The sequence below is a fragment of the Diadema setosum genome, chromosome 12 (genome assembly GCF_964275005.1).
Source record: "Diadema setosum chromosome 12, eeDiaSeto1, whole genome shotgun sequence".
In the NCBI taxonomy this organism is placed as follows: Eukaryota; Metazoa; Echinodermata; class Echinoidea; order Diadematoida; family Diadematidae; genus Diadema; species Diadema setosum.
This window is the reverse complement of record NC_092696.1, coordinates 5338363-5357796: the sequence shown is the minus strand read 5'-3', so window position 1 is coordinate 5357796 and position 19434 is coordinate 5338363. Positions and strand designations below refer to the sequence as shown.

General features: G+C 38.9%; 1 protein-coding gene across 1 annotated transcript; it reads left to right on the top strand.

The window, feature by feature from the left end:
- Nucleotides 1–1703: 1703 nt before the first annotated feature.
- LOC140236164 (uncharacterized oxidoreductase YjmC-like) lies at nucleotides 1704–12387 on the top strand. Its single transcript, XM_072316132.1, has 9 exons — nucleotides 1704–1863; nucleotides 2399–2587; nucleotides 3638–3753; nucleotides 5188–5286; nucleotides 5716–5781; nucleotides 7714–7902; nucleotides 9738–9833; nucleotides 10877–10987; nucleotides 11854–12387. Exons 1-9 carry the CDS (start codon nucleotides 1749–1751, stop codon nucleotides 11899–11901), a joined length of 1029 nt encoding a protein of 342 aa, XP_072172233.1. The 5' UTR covers nucleotides 1704–1748; the 3' UTR covers nucleotides 11902–12387.
- The last annotated feature ends 7047 nt before the right edge of the window (nucleotides 12388–19434 follow it).

The following is a 19434-nucleotide window of genomic DNA, read 5'->3' as shown; positions in this document are numbered from 1 at the left end:
GTATAAATGAATATTCTTTATTTTCCTTTCTTAATCATAGAATGACTCAATAATGCTGTTCTTACACTCTCCCTGAGGTCAACTGAGTAGGAGAGGCAGATATATAGACATATCCTTCAGAGTAGGTGCAAAGATAACCATTAACCAAACAACTGTAAAGACATATAGCATCCATGTCAAAAGGCGGTTTTCCCATTAACTTTGCATGTAATGTCCCATACGTAAGGCATTTGTCCCATACGTAAGCAAACTTTAATTAGTTATAAGATGAAGGACTAATTAAATTTCCTCATTTAGTTTTGCTAATCTGGAGTTGAAATGAATAAATTAGAACTTCCTAAAGTATGATTGGTCAATGTTACAAATCTTCAGAAAAAACTTAAAAAAACATACTCAAATCCTTACGTATGGGACACTATGTTCTGGGAAAGTGCATAATTTGCATAATTAATGTGCTGACCTTGTCTTACCAATTGCAGATTATACTAACTCATACAGGGGTCATGTCCATAAAGGAACTAGGTCAAGGACAAATTCAACTGATTTTAGATGAATATTTATAATTTGTCCCATACGTAAGGTTTGTTTTGGATTTATGCAAATCAAGGCCATATTTCTTGCATAAATTTGCATAATTCAAAATTTTCTTTGCTGGAAATATATGATTTAACTCTTTGGCTACAACATGATATCAATAACTTTTTGATAAAATCAAGATGAATTTTGAGCATCTGAGGGGACATTATCTTGGACTTGCCCTAAAACAAAGCAATCCTAATAAAAGGTGGGTCCCACCTTTTATTAGGATTGCACTTTCATCAAATAGACATTGAATTACTCTTGGAATTACATGCTGTTTCATATTTCATAAGCTCTAGGTTTCTAATTATCTCACCTTAAAATGTTAGAAACCTGAAGTTGAGTTTGAACCAAAACTATATGATCCCTTTAATTGGTTTGTTATTAGCTTTATCTGCAGTCATGCATATGAAAACAGCAGTGGTATATAAATGCTGGTTGTTGAAGACTAGGCCAAAGTATGCAAGCATGGTGTTTATGAAATCTGCATGATCTAGCAAAATCAGCTTCTCCTCAGTGGGTTAATAAGCAATTGATGCCAAAGGCTGAATGTGATGTATGCGTCTTCAAATACAAGTGAACAGAATTGCCAAATAAGAATGACAATATTTCGAGATTTTTATAATTAAGGTATTCACCAATAGAAAATAGCTTTGAGATTACTATGATGTAAATATAAATGAGAGCGAGAAGGAGGGGTAGAGAGGAAGAGAGGCTGTCAGGAGAAAGCAGAGTTGGAAACTGTGTGAGAGAGAGAGAGGGGGCATATGAAAACAAGCAATGATGCACATGGAAGAATTTGAAGATGAAGATGGTGAAGAAATGGGGGCTTGTCCGGGAAAATTCTGAGATGGTAGGGGAGAGAGGAGAAATAGTATGAAGAGTGGTCTGGCTTCCAGACTCTCTACTCGCGCTAATTTGTAATTCCCAGAATATCAGTGCGCTAGACGACAAATGAAGTAGCAGGTTCAGCTAGATGGTCCTGTCTTCAGCAAATGCCGCGATTTTGACGTTGCAGAGAGCCAGTTTTGTAGAAGTTAGTACAGTTGGCAAAGGGTCTGGAAACCAGACTAGGTGAGGAGGGAATGAATCTATCACTGAAGTTTGAACTCTTTCTCTGCTATCACAGTGAATATGTAACAGTCTCTCTGGAGGAGTCGCGTGCCTTCATGGAGAGAATTATGGTTGCCACGGGAACTGACCCTACCCATGCTGCTGATCTGGCAGAACTGCTGGTGTCTGCAGATCACAGGGGGCACTTTAGCCATGGACTCAATAGAATAGGTTGGTATAGGTTGTGATTCACCAGGTTATGATGAATGCAATTATTCTTGTTGCTCGAATATGGTAGGTATCATCTATTGCTCAGGTCCTTGCTACAAATCAAAACTTTAAAAAATGAAAGAAATAATTGCCATTATCTCAAATGTAGGCATTGAGATGTTCATGATTTAGAATTCATTGAAGTTAATATCAAACCAATTAGTCTTTATTTTACTGTAACCCCCCCCCAAAAAAAAAAAGACAGAAAAAGTTTCAGTTTTCATGTGTTACATGTACACACATACATGTGCTAAAATCCTACCTCACTTTCTCTCAAAGAACACGGTTCAAAGCTCGAAAAGTAGTTTTATCTCTCACACTCGCCAATGGAAAGATGATTGAATTTTACTGACCCTGTGTTCCCTCTTCTTAAGTGACTAGCAGTAATTGGCAAACTGGAATCAGCCACACACATCCCCAAGAGGGAAGACAAAGAATGGGCATCGAACTTACCTATTAATTACAATTTGTTTCATACTGCTTGTTGCCAAACCAGATGTGTACATGAATGGAGTGGAGGCAGGGATCATCGGCAAGAGCGGCCAGCCGACTGTCCTGAAGGAACTGGCAGCAACAGCCTGGGTGGACGGAGAAAATCTCTTGGGACCCACAGTGGGGAAGTTCTGCACAGATCTGGCTGTGCAGAAGGCAAGGGAGGCTGGTATTGGGTGTGTTGTTGTTAAGGGTAAGTCTTAGTGATGCATGTATTGGTGTACAGTGTACACCGTACCATATATTCACCAGTCGCTGGTGCGACAAGACCTCATATCTAAAAATTTGGTGAAAATGACTTTTTTTAATAAATGGTCAGATAATCGGTTTAATGATGTTCTGTCCAAATCCTAGCTGTTACTCCAAAAATGAAGCCACCATGGCATATTAAAGGAAAGGCAATCCCATTTGTTCTAGTTCTTTGGCTGCAAAGTTTTTTTTCGCTCTCCTGAACATTTGCCATTTTGTAGATATGAGGTCTTGTCCCCCTAGCGATGAAATATCCTTGTAAGTCATTCGTGTATTATGTCTGTATTTAGGGAATATTTTGACTTTGAAGTGATCAGAGTTACAGAAATAGTTGGAGACGGGTTATCACTGGTGCATATCACATGTCTGCAAAAGAGGATATCTGGTATGATTAAATGAAGTTGCATAATGAATGTTGTGATTGTTACTTTCAGCATGTATTTTTTCCATCGTAACATTCTTTTTATGCAGTTAGCCTGAAATTGAAACTGCCAGACGTGAGTATACATTGTAGTTGTTATACATAAAATGTATGTCTACATCACCAGTGCTTTGAGACATGTGAGAATATTATAGTCAAATTGAAAAATTTTGTAGGAAATGTAAGCAGATATCGATTTACTCTTTCACTTTGCTCTGGCATGTTACTTGGGCGATTGTTTGTATTCATGCATTAAATCAGTAAGTAACTTTTGTTAGATGAGTTTGAAGTGCCCAAGATTTGCACCGATGCATGATCAGTTTGAGATTATCACATACACATGAAAGATGTGTTATTTGTAACACCACTTTATTTTTATGTGTTGTTTGAAGGTTTGGGAAAATTTTGACGTTGAGACACAAAGGTGTGGATGGGTGTGTGGGTGTTTGCTTGTACACTGCAATCAAGCTTACAGATCATATGAATGCAAAATTCACAGAGAGTAGCATTCATAAGATGTACAAATGATGGTACTTTATTAGATGACATGTCATGGTGCTATTCTCTTGATAGGCTCCAATCATTTTGGCATAGCTGGCTGGTATTCAATGAGGATGATGGAAGCAGGCATGCTAGGGCTGTCCTTCACAAACACCACACCATGTGCTGTACCAACCAGAGCCAGACAGGTAAGGGTCTACACCACACAACCTCTGATGGCAGCAGCCGATGGTGATGCAGTCAAAACTGATTGTAATCTGATTGTACTAAGATTGCATTCAGATTGCAATCACATCTTTCATAATCTGATAAAACTAAGACAACATTCAGACTGTAATCACATCATTCATAATCTCATAACACTAGGATGACATTCGGACTGCAATCACATCATTCATAATCTGATAACACTAAGATGACATTCAGACTACAATCACATCTTTCATTAGCTGATAACACTAAGGTGACATTCAGACTGCAATCACATCATTCATAATCTGATCACAATAAGATGACATTTAGAATGCAATCACATCTTTCATAATCTGATCACAATAAGATGACATTCAGACTGCAGTCACATCTTTCATAATCTGATAACACTAAGATGACATTCAGACTGCAATCACATCATTCATAATCCGATAACAATAAGATGACATTCAGACTGCATTTGCGTTTACATCACAGTCTTGGCAATGGGATTTCATGATTTAGAAAGTAATCGCATTGATCACAATTTGATATCAGTAAGATTGCTTTCAGAATGTAATCACATTCATCAAGTCCTGATAGCAAGTTGGCATCCAGACTGCAATCACATGGATTGCAATTGGATAACAAAAATGTTGTAAGCACATTTGTCATTATCACAATCTTATTGGAATAAAATTGTGATTCCACATAGCAAATGTAATTGTTATATCAAAGAAAAAGAAGAGGTGAACCAAACAGTAGTCTGTTCCAACTCCCTTATTTTTGGTTATGAAACAAATAAAGGGGCCATTACAAACTTTAATGCCCATCAAAGCAGCACATTATATTGTTGCTCCATCAAAATCTAATATTGTGATTGTATTTTATCAATATCTATGTTTTCCTTTTTTCTGACATGTTTGTTAATTTACAGATCAGCAGTTGCGATTTCAACAAATTTAATTTGTAGAGGGAGACAAAGTGAAGACACTTGCACCTGAACCTTCACCCCTCTGAATAATATCTTTTTTTCATTTCATATCTACTTTTCTTTGTAAAAACTATATACATTCTCAACTTTCTCATGCCCATAAATGTCACCGAACACCCACCCCCTCAAACCCCCCCCCCCCCCAAAAAAAAAATCTGAAGGTATCTTGAACTTATAGAATGGAAATGATTTATAGTCACTTATGATTTCATGAACTTTCAAGTTTTTTATACAATGTGCATTATGAGAAAAGTTATACATTGTGTGCATTTGTCTCCTGCTTGTATTGCTTGAAAATGGTAAGTGTTTGATTAAATTGTTGTTAAATGTGGCCAACATGCTCAGTGAACAGCTCTTGAGAACTTAAAAATGCTTCTTCCAAATGATTTTTCTCTCTTCCACTGGTTGTGCCTATTTCCTGCCGAACTGACTGTAGAACACCCTTGGGACCCATCCCATAGCTTGTGCTGCCCCCGCCCTGTCAGGCGACAGCTTTGTACTGGACATGGCCACCACCACGGCGGCATACGGCAAGGTGAGTGGACAGTTGTCACTAGCGACCCAAGTGGACTAATAGTTAACAGGGACAGATAAGGTTTGTAACAAGCCAAAAGCCCTCTCTTGTTTTGCAGTTCCCACATTAACACCTGCAAAAGAGGAATTACCCCAGATAGTAGGCCTACATGTATATGAGTATTCAGTGAGTGCAGATACAGTAGAAGAACATATCAGTGACATTTGAGGAAAATTGGGCATCAGAAAAAGTTTTCATTATTCTTGCAGACAGTATATGATGTGTCAGTAACACAGGAAGTACATGAATGTGGAGATATTTAGTGTGATTGTAATTGTGAGCTCTGATTAGCCATGCCTGTCTGGAGATACAAGTCTGTAATGTCTCTGTCTTGTTTTTTCTTCTATGAAAATGTGATTTGACCTTTGAACTCTCTTGTCTCCTCTCCAGGTTGAGATTTGCAAGCTGAAGGGTCAGTCAATCCCTAATGGCTGGGGCTGTGATTCCACAGGCAAGGTCTGTTTTTATTGTCTTTGTTGTTCTTTTTACATCTTGGAGATATATTCACCTTCAGTAATACTCATTCCTTATTAAGGGATCATATAGTTTTGGTTGAGACCTAATTTCAGGTTTCTACCATTTTTTTTGGTGAGATAATGAGAAATGTCTTATGAAACATGAAAGAGCATGTAATTCCATGAGGAATTCAATGTTTATTTGACAAAAATTGGTTTTGAAATGGCTAAGATACCCAAAACAGAGTGGTTGGTGGTTGGTTTACTTTGTTTTTGGATGTTTCAGTCATTCCAAACCCGATTTTCATCAGATAAATGCTCAATTCCTCTTAAAATGGTATGCTCTGTACTATTTCATAAGTGTTTTCTTGGTATCTCACAAAAACTTAAAAGCCCAATTCTCATCTCCACCAATACTGTACCATCCCTTTAACCCTTTGTGTACGTTGAGTGCTAAATGACACATAAACACCATAGTGTAGCACACACTGTCTAATGTCCCTGGCACATATAAGAGTTTAAGTTCATTTGCGCACCATGTTTAAGTTAGCTTGAGTAAAATCTGACCAACAGAAAGGCAGAATTTCATCAAAATTAAGTTCTTGGCTCATAAACCAGCAACTCCACCCCAACCCCTTAACTCTTAACCCGTTGAGGACGAGTCCCGAGTATTCTCGGGCAGGTGTCTATGGGAAATGTGTGTTGTAGCAAAATCAGCCCAACCTCAATGGGTTAAAGTCATGTTCTTATGTTTTATCATTAACAATAAATTTTCAATTTGATATAAACAGTGTTGTCTAATTTTGTCGCATGCGGAACTATTTAGCACTTGCATTGGATTGCTTTCTGTGTGGAATAGCACAAATCTGTAAAGTAACTAACATTGAATAAAGTTACCTAATATCTCCTGACCCCCTTTCTGCCTTCAAAATCTTCCTGTTGTACTGAGAGGCTGTGTTCCACTTGTGTTAGCTGTCTGGCATAAATGAGATTTAATGTAGAGAAGTTAACCATATATGCATGTAAAGCTTGGAAAATTTACCTCAGTGCCTTCGGAAATATATATTACAGTTTCTGTGTGAAAAACAACAAACCTAGTTCATACAACTGGGATTTGTTTCACTGACAAAGTTCATTAAACAAACCATCAAACTCAACACAAGGAGATCATTTATTTTGAAGAGTGGAGTTTAACATGGACAGGAAGAATTTTACAGTAGAGCATACCTCTACATTGTAGTCCACACACATTCAAAGTAAGCTGTAAGTTGTAAATGATTATGGTCTTTGTAAATTATGCCTTTGCTCAATTTGATTGGCTGATTTCCTAGTTTTCTCAATGGCATACGTGATAAACAGATTTCAAGCGTAATTCTTCAATTCAAACATGCATACTGTAAAAGTGGATATTTTTGCGGGACTAATTTTTCGCGCTAGGCCGGGTCAGAAGAGTTTCGCGTGTTTTTAATTCCGCGGAATCAAGACATCACGCACAGGAACGTATGGCAAGCAAAAATATTCGCGTGTTTTTATTTTCGCGCTAGTTTATGGTTGCGCGAAATGCGCGAAAATTTCAACACCGTGAAAATTTCCACTTTTACAGTATTGTATTCTCGACTAGTCCATGGTATAAGTAGTCTGTTGATCTTTCAGAGAAAAATGTTAATCTGTATCATAACAATTATATTTTGCATTTTTGTTGAGTCATATTTGTACCATGCTAATAAAAAACACTAAATGAAGACTGATCTGTTTGTGCTAATCTCATCATTCAAAGCACTTTATCTTATCTGAAGATATAAGAGCATCCTATAATCTGGGGCAACCCCCCCCCCCCCCACCATTTCCCTCCAAAAGACCCAGAAGTGACAGAGTTCTTTTTTCTTCCAGTACTACCTGCTCTGCCAACTTTGTCTCTGTCTATTCTTTGAAGGAGACCAACGACCCAAAGGAGGTAATAGGTGGAGGAGGTCTCCTTCCCTTAGGGGGCAAGGAGATCTCAGGGGGGTACAAGGGCTATGGACTGACCATGATGGTGGAGGTGATGACTGGCATACTGGGAGGGGCTCACTTTGGCGGCAACATCCGGAAGTGGCTGGCCACTGACCGGGAGGCTGACCTGGTTAGTGTGTGTGTGCTCCTACCTTGTAAGGACTCGCAGCACTCCGTAAGACACACCGTACAACGTATTGATATGAGACCATTCAGACACAACATTGTGACATACGATGATCATATGGCAGCGTGAGACCTTGCGCACTGTTATGTTTCATGAGAAGCTCATTAACTCTTTATGTGCCACGTTCGAACGTCCGACTCAGTCGACGGCGTGCCAACTTCGCATATTCTGCTCAACAAACAAAGCCGCCAAAACCGATCGACAAATCCCTAATCACCGCTAATCCCGCGGCACAATGAAAGCGTTTCTCGTGCTTTTGTTCCTCTCATATACGGCTTGCATTCTATGTGGTGATTGAATATCAAGCGGTGTGCCCGACTAGATTTACTCGTACATTCTAAGTTTCTGACACGATTTTATGTGCAAAAGTCATGCCTTTACAGTAATGTAGCAACTGGTCATTCAAAAGAAAAATTGAAAATAGATTCGTCATACAATTTATATCGAAACAAAGCTTGACATTCCTCTTTAACTTTGCCTACTGTTATGCCCATCGTTACAAAAATTTGTAGAAGTTATACAAGTTGGAAAGACATAATTCTTTCTCAAAGCATGACTACCTTCGTGTCTCAGAATAACGTGGCACACAGGGTTTTTCCACCATGGCACATAAAGAGTTAATAATGTTTAGCCCCTCTCTTGAGCAGTGCGAAATTTGTCCATTGTGTTTTTACATTATTACGCTGGATTCATTAGGTAGTTCATGAAAATATCCTGTCTACTTTGATGTATGTATTGAGAGCATCTAGACACGAATATGTGTGTCGTATGAATAAATGTTGTCTCGATATAGAGCCATTAAGACACATAAAAACTTCCCATATCTATAACGTCGCTGGGGTGACAAGACCTCGTATCTACAAAATGTCAAATGTTCAGGAGAGCCAAAAAACATGGCGGCCAAAGCACTGTGGCGAATGGGATAGCCTTTCCTTTGACATGCTGTGGTGGCTTCATTTTTGGAGTAAGACAGTTGGGATTTGGACAGGACATCACTTAACCCATTATTTGACCATTAATCCAAAAAAGTCATTTTCACCAAAATTGCAGATACAAGGTCTTGTCACCCCAGCGACGATAAGTAGTGTGTCCTTGTAGAACTCTTGAGTGTGAAAGAGGTGTCAGATTGTTGTTATTTTACCCAGGGGAGTCCCTTTAGTGTTTAGTGTTATTCCTCAGAGGGCCTTGCCATTTTTATCACCCCACCAGTGCCAGATGTCCATTATTACACCTGGGTAGAGAGGGACATTGGGCTTACAAACATCTCATCCAAGAACAAAAAGCACTATGCAGGTCTTAAAATTGGGACCTGCATACAAAGTCAAGAGTCTTATCCTCTATACAGTGCACTCCCATTATAACAAACACGGTTTAACAATTAAAATTCTGTTTACAACGAAGTTTAAATTCAGGGCACAACATTATCAGCTCTATTTTTTTTTTGTTTATTTGTTTGGTTATAATGAAATTTCTATATAACGAAAGATAACTGCCAGTCCCGAGGACATCGTTATAAAAGGAGTGCACTGTACCACAGTGCTCCCACAACCTTACATAATAAATTTTAAAGGTGACAGAATAATGTACTGTCCTAACCTGTTTCAATATGGGATTGAAGAGTGTGGAATGCACATTCAATTTCTTTTTGCTTTGTTTTAATGTTTAATCATTCTGCCATCATACCACGTCACGACTGCTCTGCTGGCCAAAGTATATGAATCTGACACAGTCTGACCCTTATGGTTTGTCCACTTTCTGACCTTCTGACCTTCACCCAGGGCCAGTGTTTCATCGCTATCGACCCTGAAGCTTTTGCGCCAGGCTTCTGTGATCGCATGAGCCAGCTCATGTCCATGTGTAGAAATGCAGAACCGGTAAGTGAATGATCCAGAAAAGGAAACTTAATCATGGTCATTGCTTTGGTTCTTTCTTTCATCATCATCAGATGATGAAGGTAACATTTTTATCCTGTGAGCTTCAAAGGGCCCTGGTCCCATTGGCGTTTAGGAAGATTTGCATATGAATTGCGCGCAAAATTTGCTTTTATTTGCTATACATTCACAACCAAAATTTTGTGCAGCTGAGTAATCCTGGCGACAGAAACACGTGCCTCTGCGGATAATTGTGAACGTGTGCGGATGTCAACCATCTCATACAAGCATGTTTTGCCATTATCGTGGATGTTTAGTGAATCTAAACAAATTTTGTGTGCAATTCATATGCAAATCTTCCTAAATGCCAGTGGGAATGGGCCTGTAGTTCAGACCCTACTTACAGCAACCAGTCAGCTAGTAAGTCTTCATGGTGGCTTTATTGCAGTTGACAGATAAACTCTTTTTTCATTGATAATTTTGATGAAACTGCTACGACTCTGTTTTTATGTCACACGTGTATGTGTTCAAGCATTCGTAAGAATTTATTTTATATGGTCAACTAAATACTGTGTGCTGATTGGTCATAGTGCAGTTTCAATGGGATTAATGCAGTGAGGAACAAGACTTTTAGTGTAAAAGTGGATATTTTCGCACGACTAATTTTTTTCGCTTGGCCAGGTTAGAAGAGTTTCGCGTGTTTTTAATTCCGCGTAATCAAGACATCAACTACTGGAACTCATAGCACACAAAATATTCATGTGCTTTTATTTTCGCGCTGGCTCCTGGTTGCGAAAAATGCGCGAAAATCTCAACACCGCAAAAATTTCCACTTTTACAGTATATTGCCTGAAGTGACATCCGTCAATGCTGTTTGCTTTAGAAGAAATAATCTCTTTTTGATAGAAAAATGTCAAGTGTTATGTATTGCATCTCTGATCAGGAAATGTTCTTGATTTGAATATAAAAATTGACATGCACTGCATGAATGTGTGTTTTGACTTCAATCTTTCATTGGCCTTGGTTTGTCCATCTATGACCCGCAGGCTGAAGGAGAGAGTGCAGTACTGGTGGCGGGTGACCCTGAGAGGGCGCACATGGAGAAAGTGGCCAAAGAGGGCGGTCTCCGGTATCACAGAAACCTCTTTAGAAAATTGGTGAGTTGCCCCATCACCCTGAGTATAATGGTGTTTCCATAGTTTATTGATCAATTGAGAGCATTTTGTGCATTTGTTTGATTTGCTGGTTTGTTTGTTGCTTTGTTTTTTGTATGGGAAGGAAGAAGAGAGTTTATGTTTTTTAAGGAGATGGGTCCTTGGGTTTGATTCAAATTGGTTTGCTCGTTTTATTGGGATTAAATACTCTTATCTGTGAAGAAAATATTAAAGTAGGATGATACAAGTGTGACAAGAGTCGGGCAAGGAAACCTGTTATACATGCATTTACAATACACATCCCTATCACTGCACAGAAGTCGTGACAGCTAGCCACGACATGTGGTTGGTCAGTGTCAATACATGTCTATCAGCTGCAACCCACACACACACTCCCACACTTGTAAGAATGATGTTAACAAAGGGTTCAGTGTTTTTTGAGAGGGCTGGTCTCAGTTTAGGGGCTGAAAGGTTAAGGGTTGATTGTCAGGGTCAGAGCTCATACAAAGTAAGGCATCTGTAGGCATGCTGTTATCATTCAAATGTAGTTCATGCATTCAAAAAATGATGTAATATTATATCTAGTAATGCTTATGCCTCTCAACCCTCCCCTCCCCCACCACCTGCACCATGGCCATCATCATCATCATCACCACCACCATCACTACCACCATTTCCACTACCATGACCACCACCACCATCACAACCACCATCACCATCATCACCGTCACCATCATCACCATCACCACCACCATCACCTCCACCACTATCACCACCATCACCATCATCATTACCACCATCATTAACACTACCACCACCGTCACCACCACCACCATCACCATCACCACCACCATCACCACCACCACCAGGATGATTTAGCCTCGCATCTTGGAGTGGAACCGATCAAGCGATCATGAGATCTCAGCTGCGTAGGGTGATGCTCGGCAGTATGGTTGTGACTGCTCCCAGAGCGACAGGATAGATTTCCGATTCTTGCTGGTTCCTGAGGAAGCTTGTGACGGATGCAAACTGTATCATTCACCTGTGGGAAGTCCCGACCAACAAGTTGGCGGTGGTTCACCAGCCTTTGACCCTGTCAGTACTATTCTAAAGGCACTCAAGAAGAATATTCTGTAATAAAATTATTCACGGCAGAAATCACAAAATTTTGTAGTTTGTAGGTGTCCTGCTTTGTGCAAGATGTGACTCTCATGGGAGATTTGTTCTTTTTATTTTAAAATGCAACAGCTATTAATGAGATATGTGCATTCAATGTGTGTGTATAAATAATGGAATACCGTGCTCATAATGTACTCATTTATGTTTAAATGTTGATTTCGAAAAGTATGCAAATCGCTGACAGGAACTGAAATTGTGATACCTTGTATTTAACTTGTACTCAAAATAATGTGACAGATTTCAGAAGTGTGTCATGTGCTCATGTGTCTGTAAAGAGAGAAAAGGCACATGGAAAGAGATCACACAAGTCACTGGTATGTATGATGGTCTTTCATGAGTGTGCTGCAAACCATGATAATGATATGTCTCATTCACCCAGGGTAGCCTCTTCAGTGTAAATACTACTAATCTATCAGAGGGCCTTACCATTATTGTTACCCGAGCATTGCCAGGTAACCATTTATACACCTGGGTTGAAAGGGACGTTGTAGACAAAACATCTCTTCAAACAGGTTGTGAACTTTAGACTTCTTATTACAGATCCACATTTTTATCCACTGTACCACTGTGGTCCCACTACCGGGAGAATGTAGTTGTATACAATGTTCTGTTAAAAGTTGTAAAATCTATGTATCCATTTTTTTTTTTCAGTGACATTTATGCTATGCAGGTTATGAAAATATTTTAAAGGAAAAAATATGATTATCATTTTGGCTTGTGTCCATGGGAAAATTAGGATGAGGTAGAATAAAGTCACATATCTGAAATTACATGGAAGTTTTGCATTTCCTGTTCTTCGGAATACCTTCTTTGCTGTTATCTCTAATGTATTATAACGAGATACTCAACATAACTAGAAAATTTCAGTGGTCCTAAGAAGCTTGTTTTAACAAAGCTCCCTGTACCATGACCGTTGCACTTCATTACAGTGCACTCCCGTTATAACGGACACAGTTATAACGAAATTCCGGTTACAACGAAATAAAAATTTAGGCCGTAACATTATCGGCTCTATGTATTTTTATTGTTTATTTGTTCGGTTATAACGAAATTTCAATATATAACCCCCCCAAAAAAACAAAACAAAAACAAAACGAAAAAAAAAAAAAAAAAAAAACACACACACACACACACACACAAATAAAACTGCCGGGCCCAAGGACTTCGTTAAAACGGGAGTCCACTGTATTTGCTCTTCTCATTGAGGCTCTCAGTTCTTAAATCCAGCAAAATCCTGTTGAAATTTTCTATTGTCGTTAGATTGACAACTCTGAATGATAATGGGTATCATAATATTGGAGAAAGTTAGATTAAGTCTTCCAGCATGGGAGTAACGAAAATGTGATTTCTATATCTTTTATTACAGATACCATGCAGGAATACATGTTCAACATATCTCCGTCCATGTATTTCGTATTATACAGTAATGACCAGATGTGCTGTGCATTTTGTGCAACGAATATCAGTTTGGATGGACAATGTGATCAGTTACCAAAGAAATTATACTCTATTTTATCAACATTTCTGTTGTCTCTGGAAATGTCATATCTAGAGTGCAGTGTTTTGATAGAATTACTGTATGTAAAGGTGAAAGGTGAGAGAGAGAGTAGATGAGTGAAAAGGTGAGAGATGATCCGAGTAGAATTACAGTGAGGAACGAGAACAGACGAGTAGAAAGTGAGAAAAAGGGATATTACATGAACTATATCGGTAAATCTAGTCAACTGGACTTCCTGACTTTGGAGTAGTGACGATTCACGTCCTCTCCGGGACGCTTCATCAGGCCGACTGATCTTTGGCGGCAATTGGATGTTGACCCGTCACAGGGTCGCGGAATTTCGGAAAGCGTCGTCGGCAGTTCGGAAGATTCCTCGACGCTTTCCGAAATTCCCCAACCCTGTTACGGGTCAACAACAAATTGCCGCCAAAGATCAGTCGGCCTGATGAAGCGTCCCGGAGAGGACGTGAAACCTCGCTTCTCCAAACTCAGTAAGTCCAGTTGACTAGATTTACCGATAATTATAGTTCATGTGATACTTTACCTGGATGACTTAGAACATTCACAGACAAAAAAAGGGATATTCTTTTGCTGTAAAATTGATTCCGAGTGGAAGTAACTTAGTGTTGAAAGAGGAGATATGAGTGGAATGGCGAGAAAAAGGGATATTCTTTTGCTGTAAAATTTATTCCGAGCGGAACCAATAAACTAGGAATTATAGAGGACAGATGAGTGAAAATATGAGAGTAGAGGCATTTTTTTTTTTTTTTTACATATGAGACATCTTACAAAATGAGACATCTTTAAGCTTCCCTTACAATAATCTCCTATAATTGTTTGTCGTATGATTTTATCTGCTTAATCGTCACAGATAAAAGAAAATACTATTTGTTCTATTTCCTTTATAAAATGTGCTGGTGTAACCGTTAGACGGTAATACTGAAAAGGGAAAAATTAATTCTGAAAGGGCCAATGATGCTGGATATAACGATTTTCCCAACTACATGTAATTTGGTTAAATATCTTCTCCACCAAATTCTGAAAATCAGTGTATTCAACAACCTGTTTTTATGCCTCCGCCACGAAGTGGTGCCGGAGGCATTATGTTTTCGGTTGTCCGTCCGTCCGTACGTACGTCCGTCCGCTTTCGTTTACGCGATAACTTGAGTAATATTGACTGGAATTTTACCAAACTTGGTCCAAGTATAAAGTATGATGGGGCAATTACTTGACTAGATTTTGGGTGAAATCGGCCAAAGGTCAAATTTCAAGGTCAAACCATGAAATTGTATCCGTTTACGCGATAACTCAAGACTGGATCAAGCAAATTTCTCCAAACTTTGGTGGAGGATAATGTATGATAGGACAATTACTTGATTAGTTTTTTTAGTGAAATCGGACAGAGGTCAAAGGTCAAAGATCCAGGTCAAATCCTAAAATTTATCTGTTTACGTGATAACTCAAAACTGGATGAAGCAGCTTTCACCAAACTTGGTCCAAGGATGATGTATGATGGGGCAATTAGTTGAGTAGATTTTAGTGACATTGGCAAGAGGTCAAAGGTCAAAAGGTCATGGTCAAATGCTAAAAATGTTGCTATTTCCCCCATATCTATGCAATGCCCAAAGGTATTTTCTTGAAACTTAGTGTAGACATGTACTACTGCGTAAAGATTCTCCAGAGAGAGTTTCATGTCATAAGGTCAAAGGTCAAAAGGTCAAAGGTTAGGTGAAAATGTTGCAATATCACTTTTCTCGCAAATGGTTCAATTTATCTTCATGGAACTTGGTACATATGCATGTAGTGACTGGCAGGGATTATCTAGGGAATTTAGGGGTTATGTGTCAATAGTCAGGGGGTCAGAGGTCAACGTCAACGTCAACTACTCAGAATTTGTACTATTTCCCTCATATACTAGTATATGCAATGCTTGCAATTTAAAACTTGATATATACATGCATTACCTAATGGAGATTCTCTAGGAAATTTCCAGCCAGAAGGTCAAAGGTCAGAGGTTAAGGGTCAAAGGCCAGGTTTCAATGCCCCCCCCCAAAAAAAAAAAAAATATATATATATATATATATTTTTTTTTGTACTGTAATTGAATACTCTTCATACCTTGGAAATTACTCAATGCATACACTCATAAAAGGGTCGGTCAGAAGTCAAGTAAAAATTCTCAATTCCCCAAATATGTGTACCTGCACTCTTAGACAATAGCAAACTCAGTTCAAGGAAAGTGAACATTCAAGATATTTCTGACAAACCTGTCATTTCAATATTTTACCAGTTATGTGAAACTGTCATCACACATTGTGAAGACATTGTACTATACACCTATTTGGGAGAATCATGCATTACTATGGCGGAGGCATCTGAGTCGCCATAGCGACATTTCTAGTTTTAAAGGTACACTGTGTATATAATTCAACTCAAATATATCACTTAAATTGCGGCGGACGTGATTCAGAGTAACTTAAACGGAAAGAATATGGGCCTAAACATGTGAATCAGCGCATGGTTCACCTGGAGAAGAACAGCGCGACAGTGTAATATCTCCGCACAACGAACTATGCAATACATGGTAATTACAGTCAAACCTGTCTATAGCAGCCACCCAAGGGAGACGGAAAAAGTGGCCGTTACAGACAGGTGGTCGCTATAGACAGGTGGCCGCTAAGGCAGGTTTGACTGTATGACTATGTAGCTGTAGGCTCGTAGGGAAGTGCGTTGAAATAGCCATCCAAATGGAACCTGGCTGAAAGAATGTAAACACAACACATTTGTGGGAGCGCCAAACTTTCAAACACGTCATTTCTATTTTTGACCAATCATGTGAAACTGTCGTCTCGCATTGTCAAGATGTACACGTAGCTACAATTAATAAAGCCCCGTCTTAACAGGTCATAAAACCTAGGTTGGGAGAACCATGCGATATGGCGGAGACATACCAGTCGCCATTATAGTGATTACTTTATGAGGATAAAGAGATGTAAAATCAGCCTGAAGATTCTGAAGACTCAGCAGGAAATCAAGTCTGTAAGAAATCAACGTTTGCGGTAACGAAAACCCACGTATTCGTTGGGTGCAGAGTTGCGATTTGATAATTACAGCACAGGTGATTCCGTGATTCAATTTGGCACCTATTAAGATATTATGCGTGTGGGCATGAACACTGTAGAGAAGTTAAACGACAATACTACAATTTTCCCGTGTAGAGACGTAAAAAGCAGAGCGCAGCAAGTCTTTACTTCATGTGATCTTCCCGAGAATACACACAATGATATGGTATCGTCACTTTATACACCGAGTTCATATTACAGCGGCGTATCTAGGGGGGGGGGGGGGGGGGGCAAGGGGGGCACGTGCCCCGGGCGCCACTCCCTGGGGGCGCAAGAAAACGAAAAAAAAAAAAAAACGAAGAAGAAGAAGAAAAAAAGAAAAGAATAAGAAGAAGGGGAAAAAAAAAAACTCGCCCGGAAGGGGGGGGGGGGCAGAAAACCAAATCAAACAAGATAAAAACTAAACATGATGATGACGCGGACAAAATGACAATGTTTATTGTGTTCACACAAAAATTCCATGTTCTGTGAGCTGAAATACAAAAATTTTCGGCAAAATGTTTCACGGAGCAGCGGCTGCAATTTCTTTCGTTCTGAAGCGATCGCCAATTGGATCAGAAGAAGGCGCCAACGGTTTCGAACATACGGGGGGGGGGGGGGGGCGCAAAAAACCCCGAATCAAACAAGATAATAACGAAACGTAATGATGACGCGGAAATATACCAATTTCGGCTCACTCGCTCGTACTAATTTAGATTATTTTTTTTCAAGTCCTCGGTTTGTTGGTATAAATCGTTATCTATAAGGCCGTCACTATTATCTAGATTAGAATTGTAAGATTTAATAAGCAAAAAATGACAAGAGTTTCATGATTTGTAAGCTGAAATACAAAAATTTTCAGCTCGCTCGCTGCGCTCGCTCGCCAAAATTTGTATAAAAAAAAGAAGAAGATAAGAACAAAACGTGACGATGACGCGGACAAAATGACAATGTCTATTGTGTTCACTCATGTCATTTTATATTAAGCAGGAAAAATGTTACACGGAGCAGCGTCTGCAATTTCATTCGTTCTGACATTTTGTCTGAAGCGATCGCCGATTTTATCAAAAGAGGACGCCAACGGTTTCGAACATATATATACGGGGGAGGGGGGCGCAAAAAAAAAATAAAAAAAAGATAAGAAAAAAAAAAACGTAATGATGACGCAGAAATATAAAAATTTCGGCTCACTCGCTCGTACTAATTTAGAGTGTTTTTTCAAGTCCTCACTTTGTTGATATAAATCGTTATCTATAAGGTCGTCACTATAATTGTGAGATTTAATAAGCAAAAAATGACAAGAATTCCATGTTTTGTAAGCTGAAATACAAAAATTTTCGGCTCGCTCGCTGCGCTCGCTCGCCAAAATTTATACTAAAAAAGATAAGAACAATACGTGATGATGACGAGGACATATACAAATTTCAGCTCACTCGCACGTACTAATGTAAAGTATGGTCCTCAGTTTTTTGGTATAAATCGTTATCTATAAGGCCGTCACTATATCTTGTTTAGAATTGTAAGATTTGGTAAGCAAAAAATGACAAGAATTCCATGTTTTGTAAGCTGAAATACAAACATTTTCGGCTCGCTCGCTGCGCTCGCTCGCCAAAATCTATCAAAATTCATTACATTTAAATCACCCTCAAAAGATCCCTTTTAAGTGCTTGAAAAAGCATCATGTGGACCTTGTTTAAAGTCCCTACCGGGATGGGGTTGGGGTTGAACACTTTTTCAGAAATTAGGGGCGCAATTTTCGTGCTTGCCCCGGGCGCCGTTTTCCCTAGATACGCCACTGATTACAGCACAGTATGTATGACGATCCTAGCAACCGCTCTTTCTTTCTATAACGAGCTGTATCCATCTTATGTATGTTCCAAGGTTTTCCCATTATTCTTGTCGCGGTCATGCTATTTGCCAGCAACATTACAATTGGACATGAAAACATGTAAGTATTATGCAGATACAATTTGCCACGAACAACGCGAAGGGCAAAACGCTTGGACACATAATATCAATGAGTGTGAAAATGAGGTTCCCCGTTACTTGATTAAGAGAGAACGTTATTTCTAAAAGCTGTAAGAGGCATTTTGATTTGTAGCATGCAGTGTCGAATCTGTCCATATCTTTTCTATCATATTTCATATTCCATCATATTTCTTCAGCATTTATTCTGAGATTCCAACTTTCATAGATCGACTACTATGTTCTATATATTTGCAATTTTCTGTTATGCCTCGTTATAGCTGGTCGTCATGTATTATTTAATTTTGTTATATTTGATGTATTTTTTTCACCGAGAAATATGGAAATATTGAAATTGAAATTATCGTGTGAAAGTGTTCTTTGTGATGCACTTGTTGAATGTTAATATTGATGTAATTATCCCTGCTTCTTCAGACTCTATAGTAGAGGATACATACCTATGGTCAGTGTAAATGCGGAAAGAATATTCAATTATGAACATGAACAAAATTCATGGAATGTGAGTCACGGCAGTGATCCGGAGCTGTAAAAGATGTTTGCTGAAATGTCAAATCGTTCAAAGATGCACAATTTAATTTTCATTTATAGTGACGAGACATAATATTTCCACCAAGCAGAATTATGTTAACGTGAACGCAATGACTATTAATGAAAGAAACAATCACGATAGGAAGACGCTTTTGTTG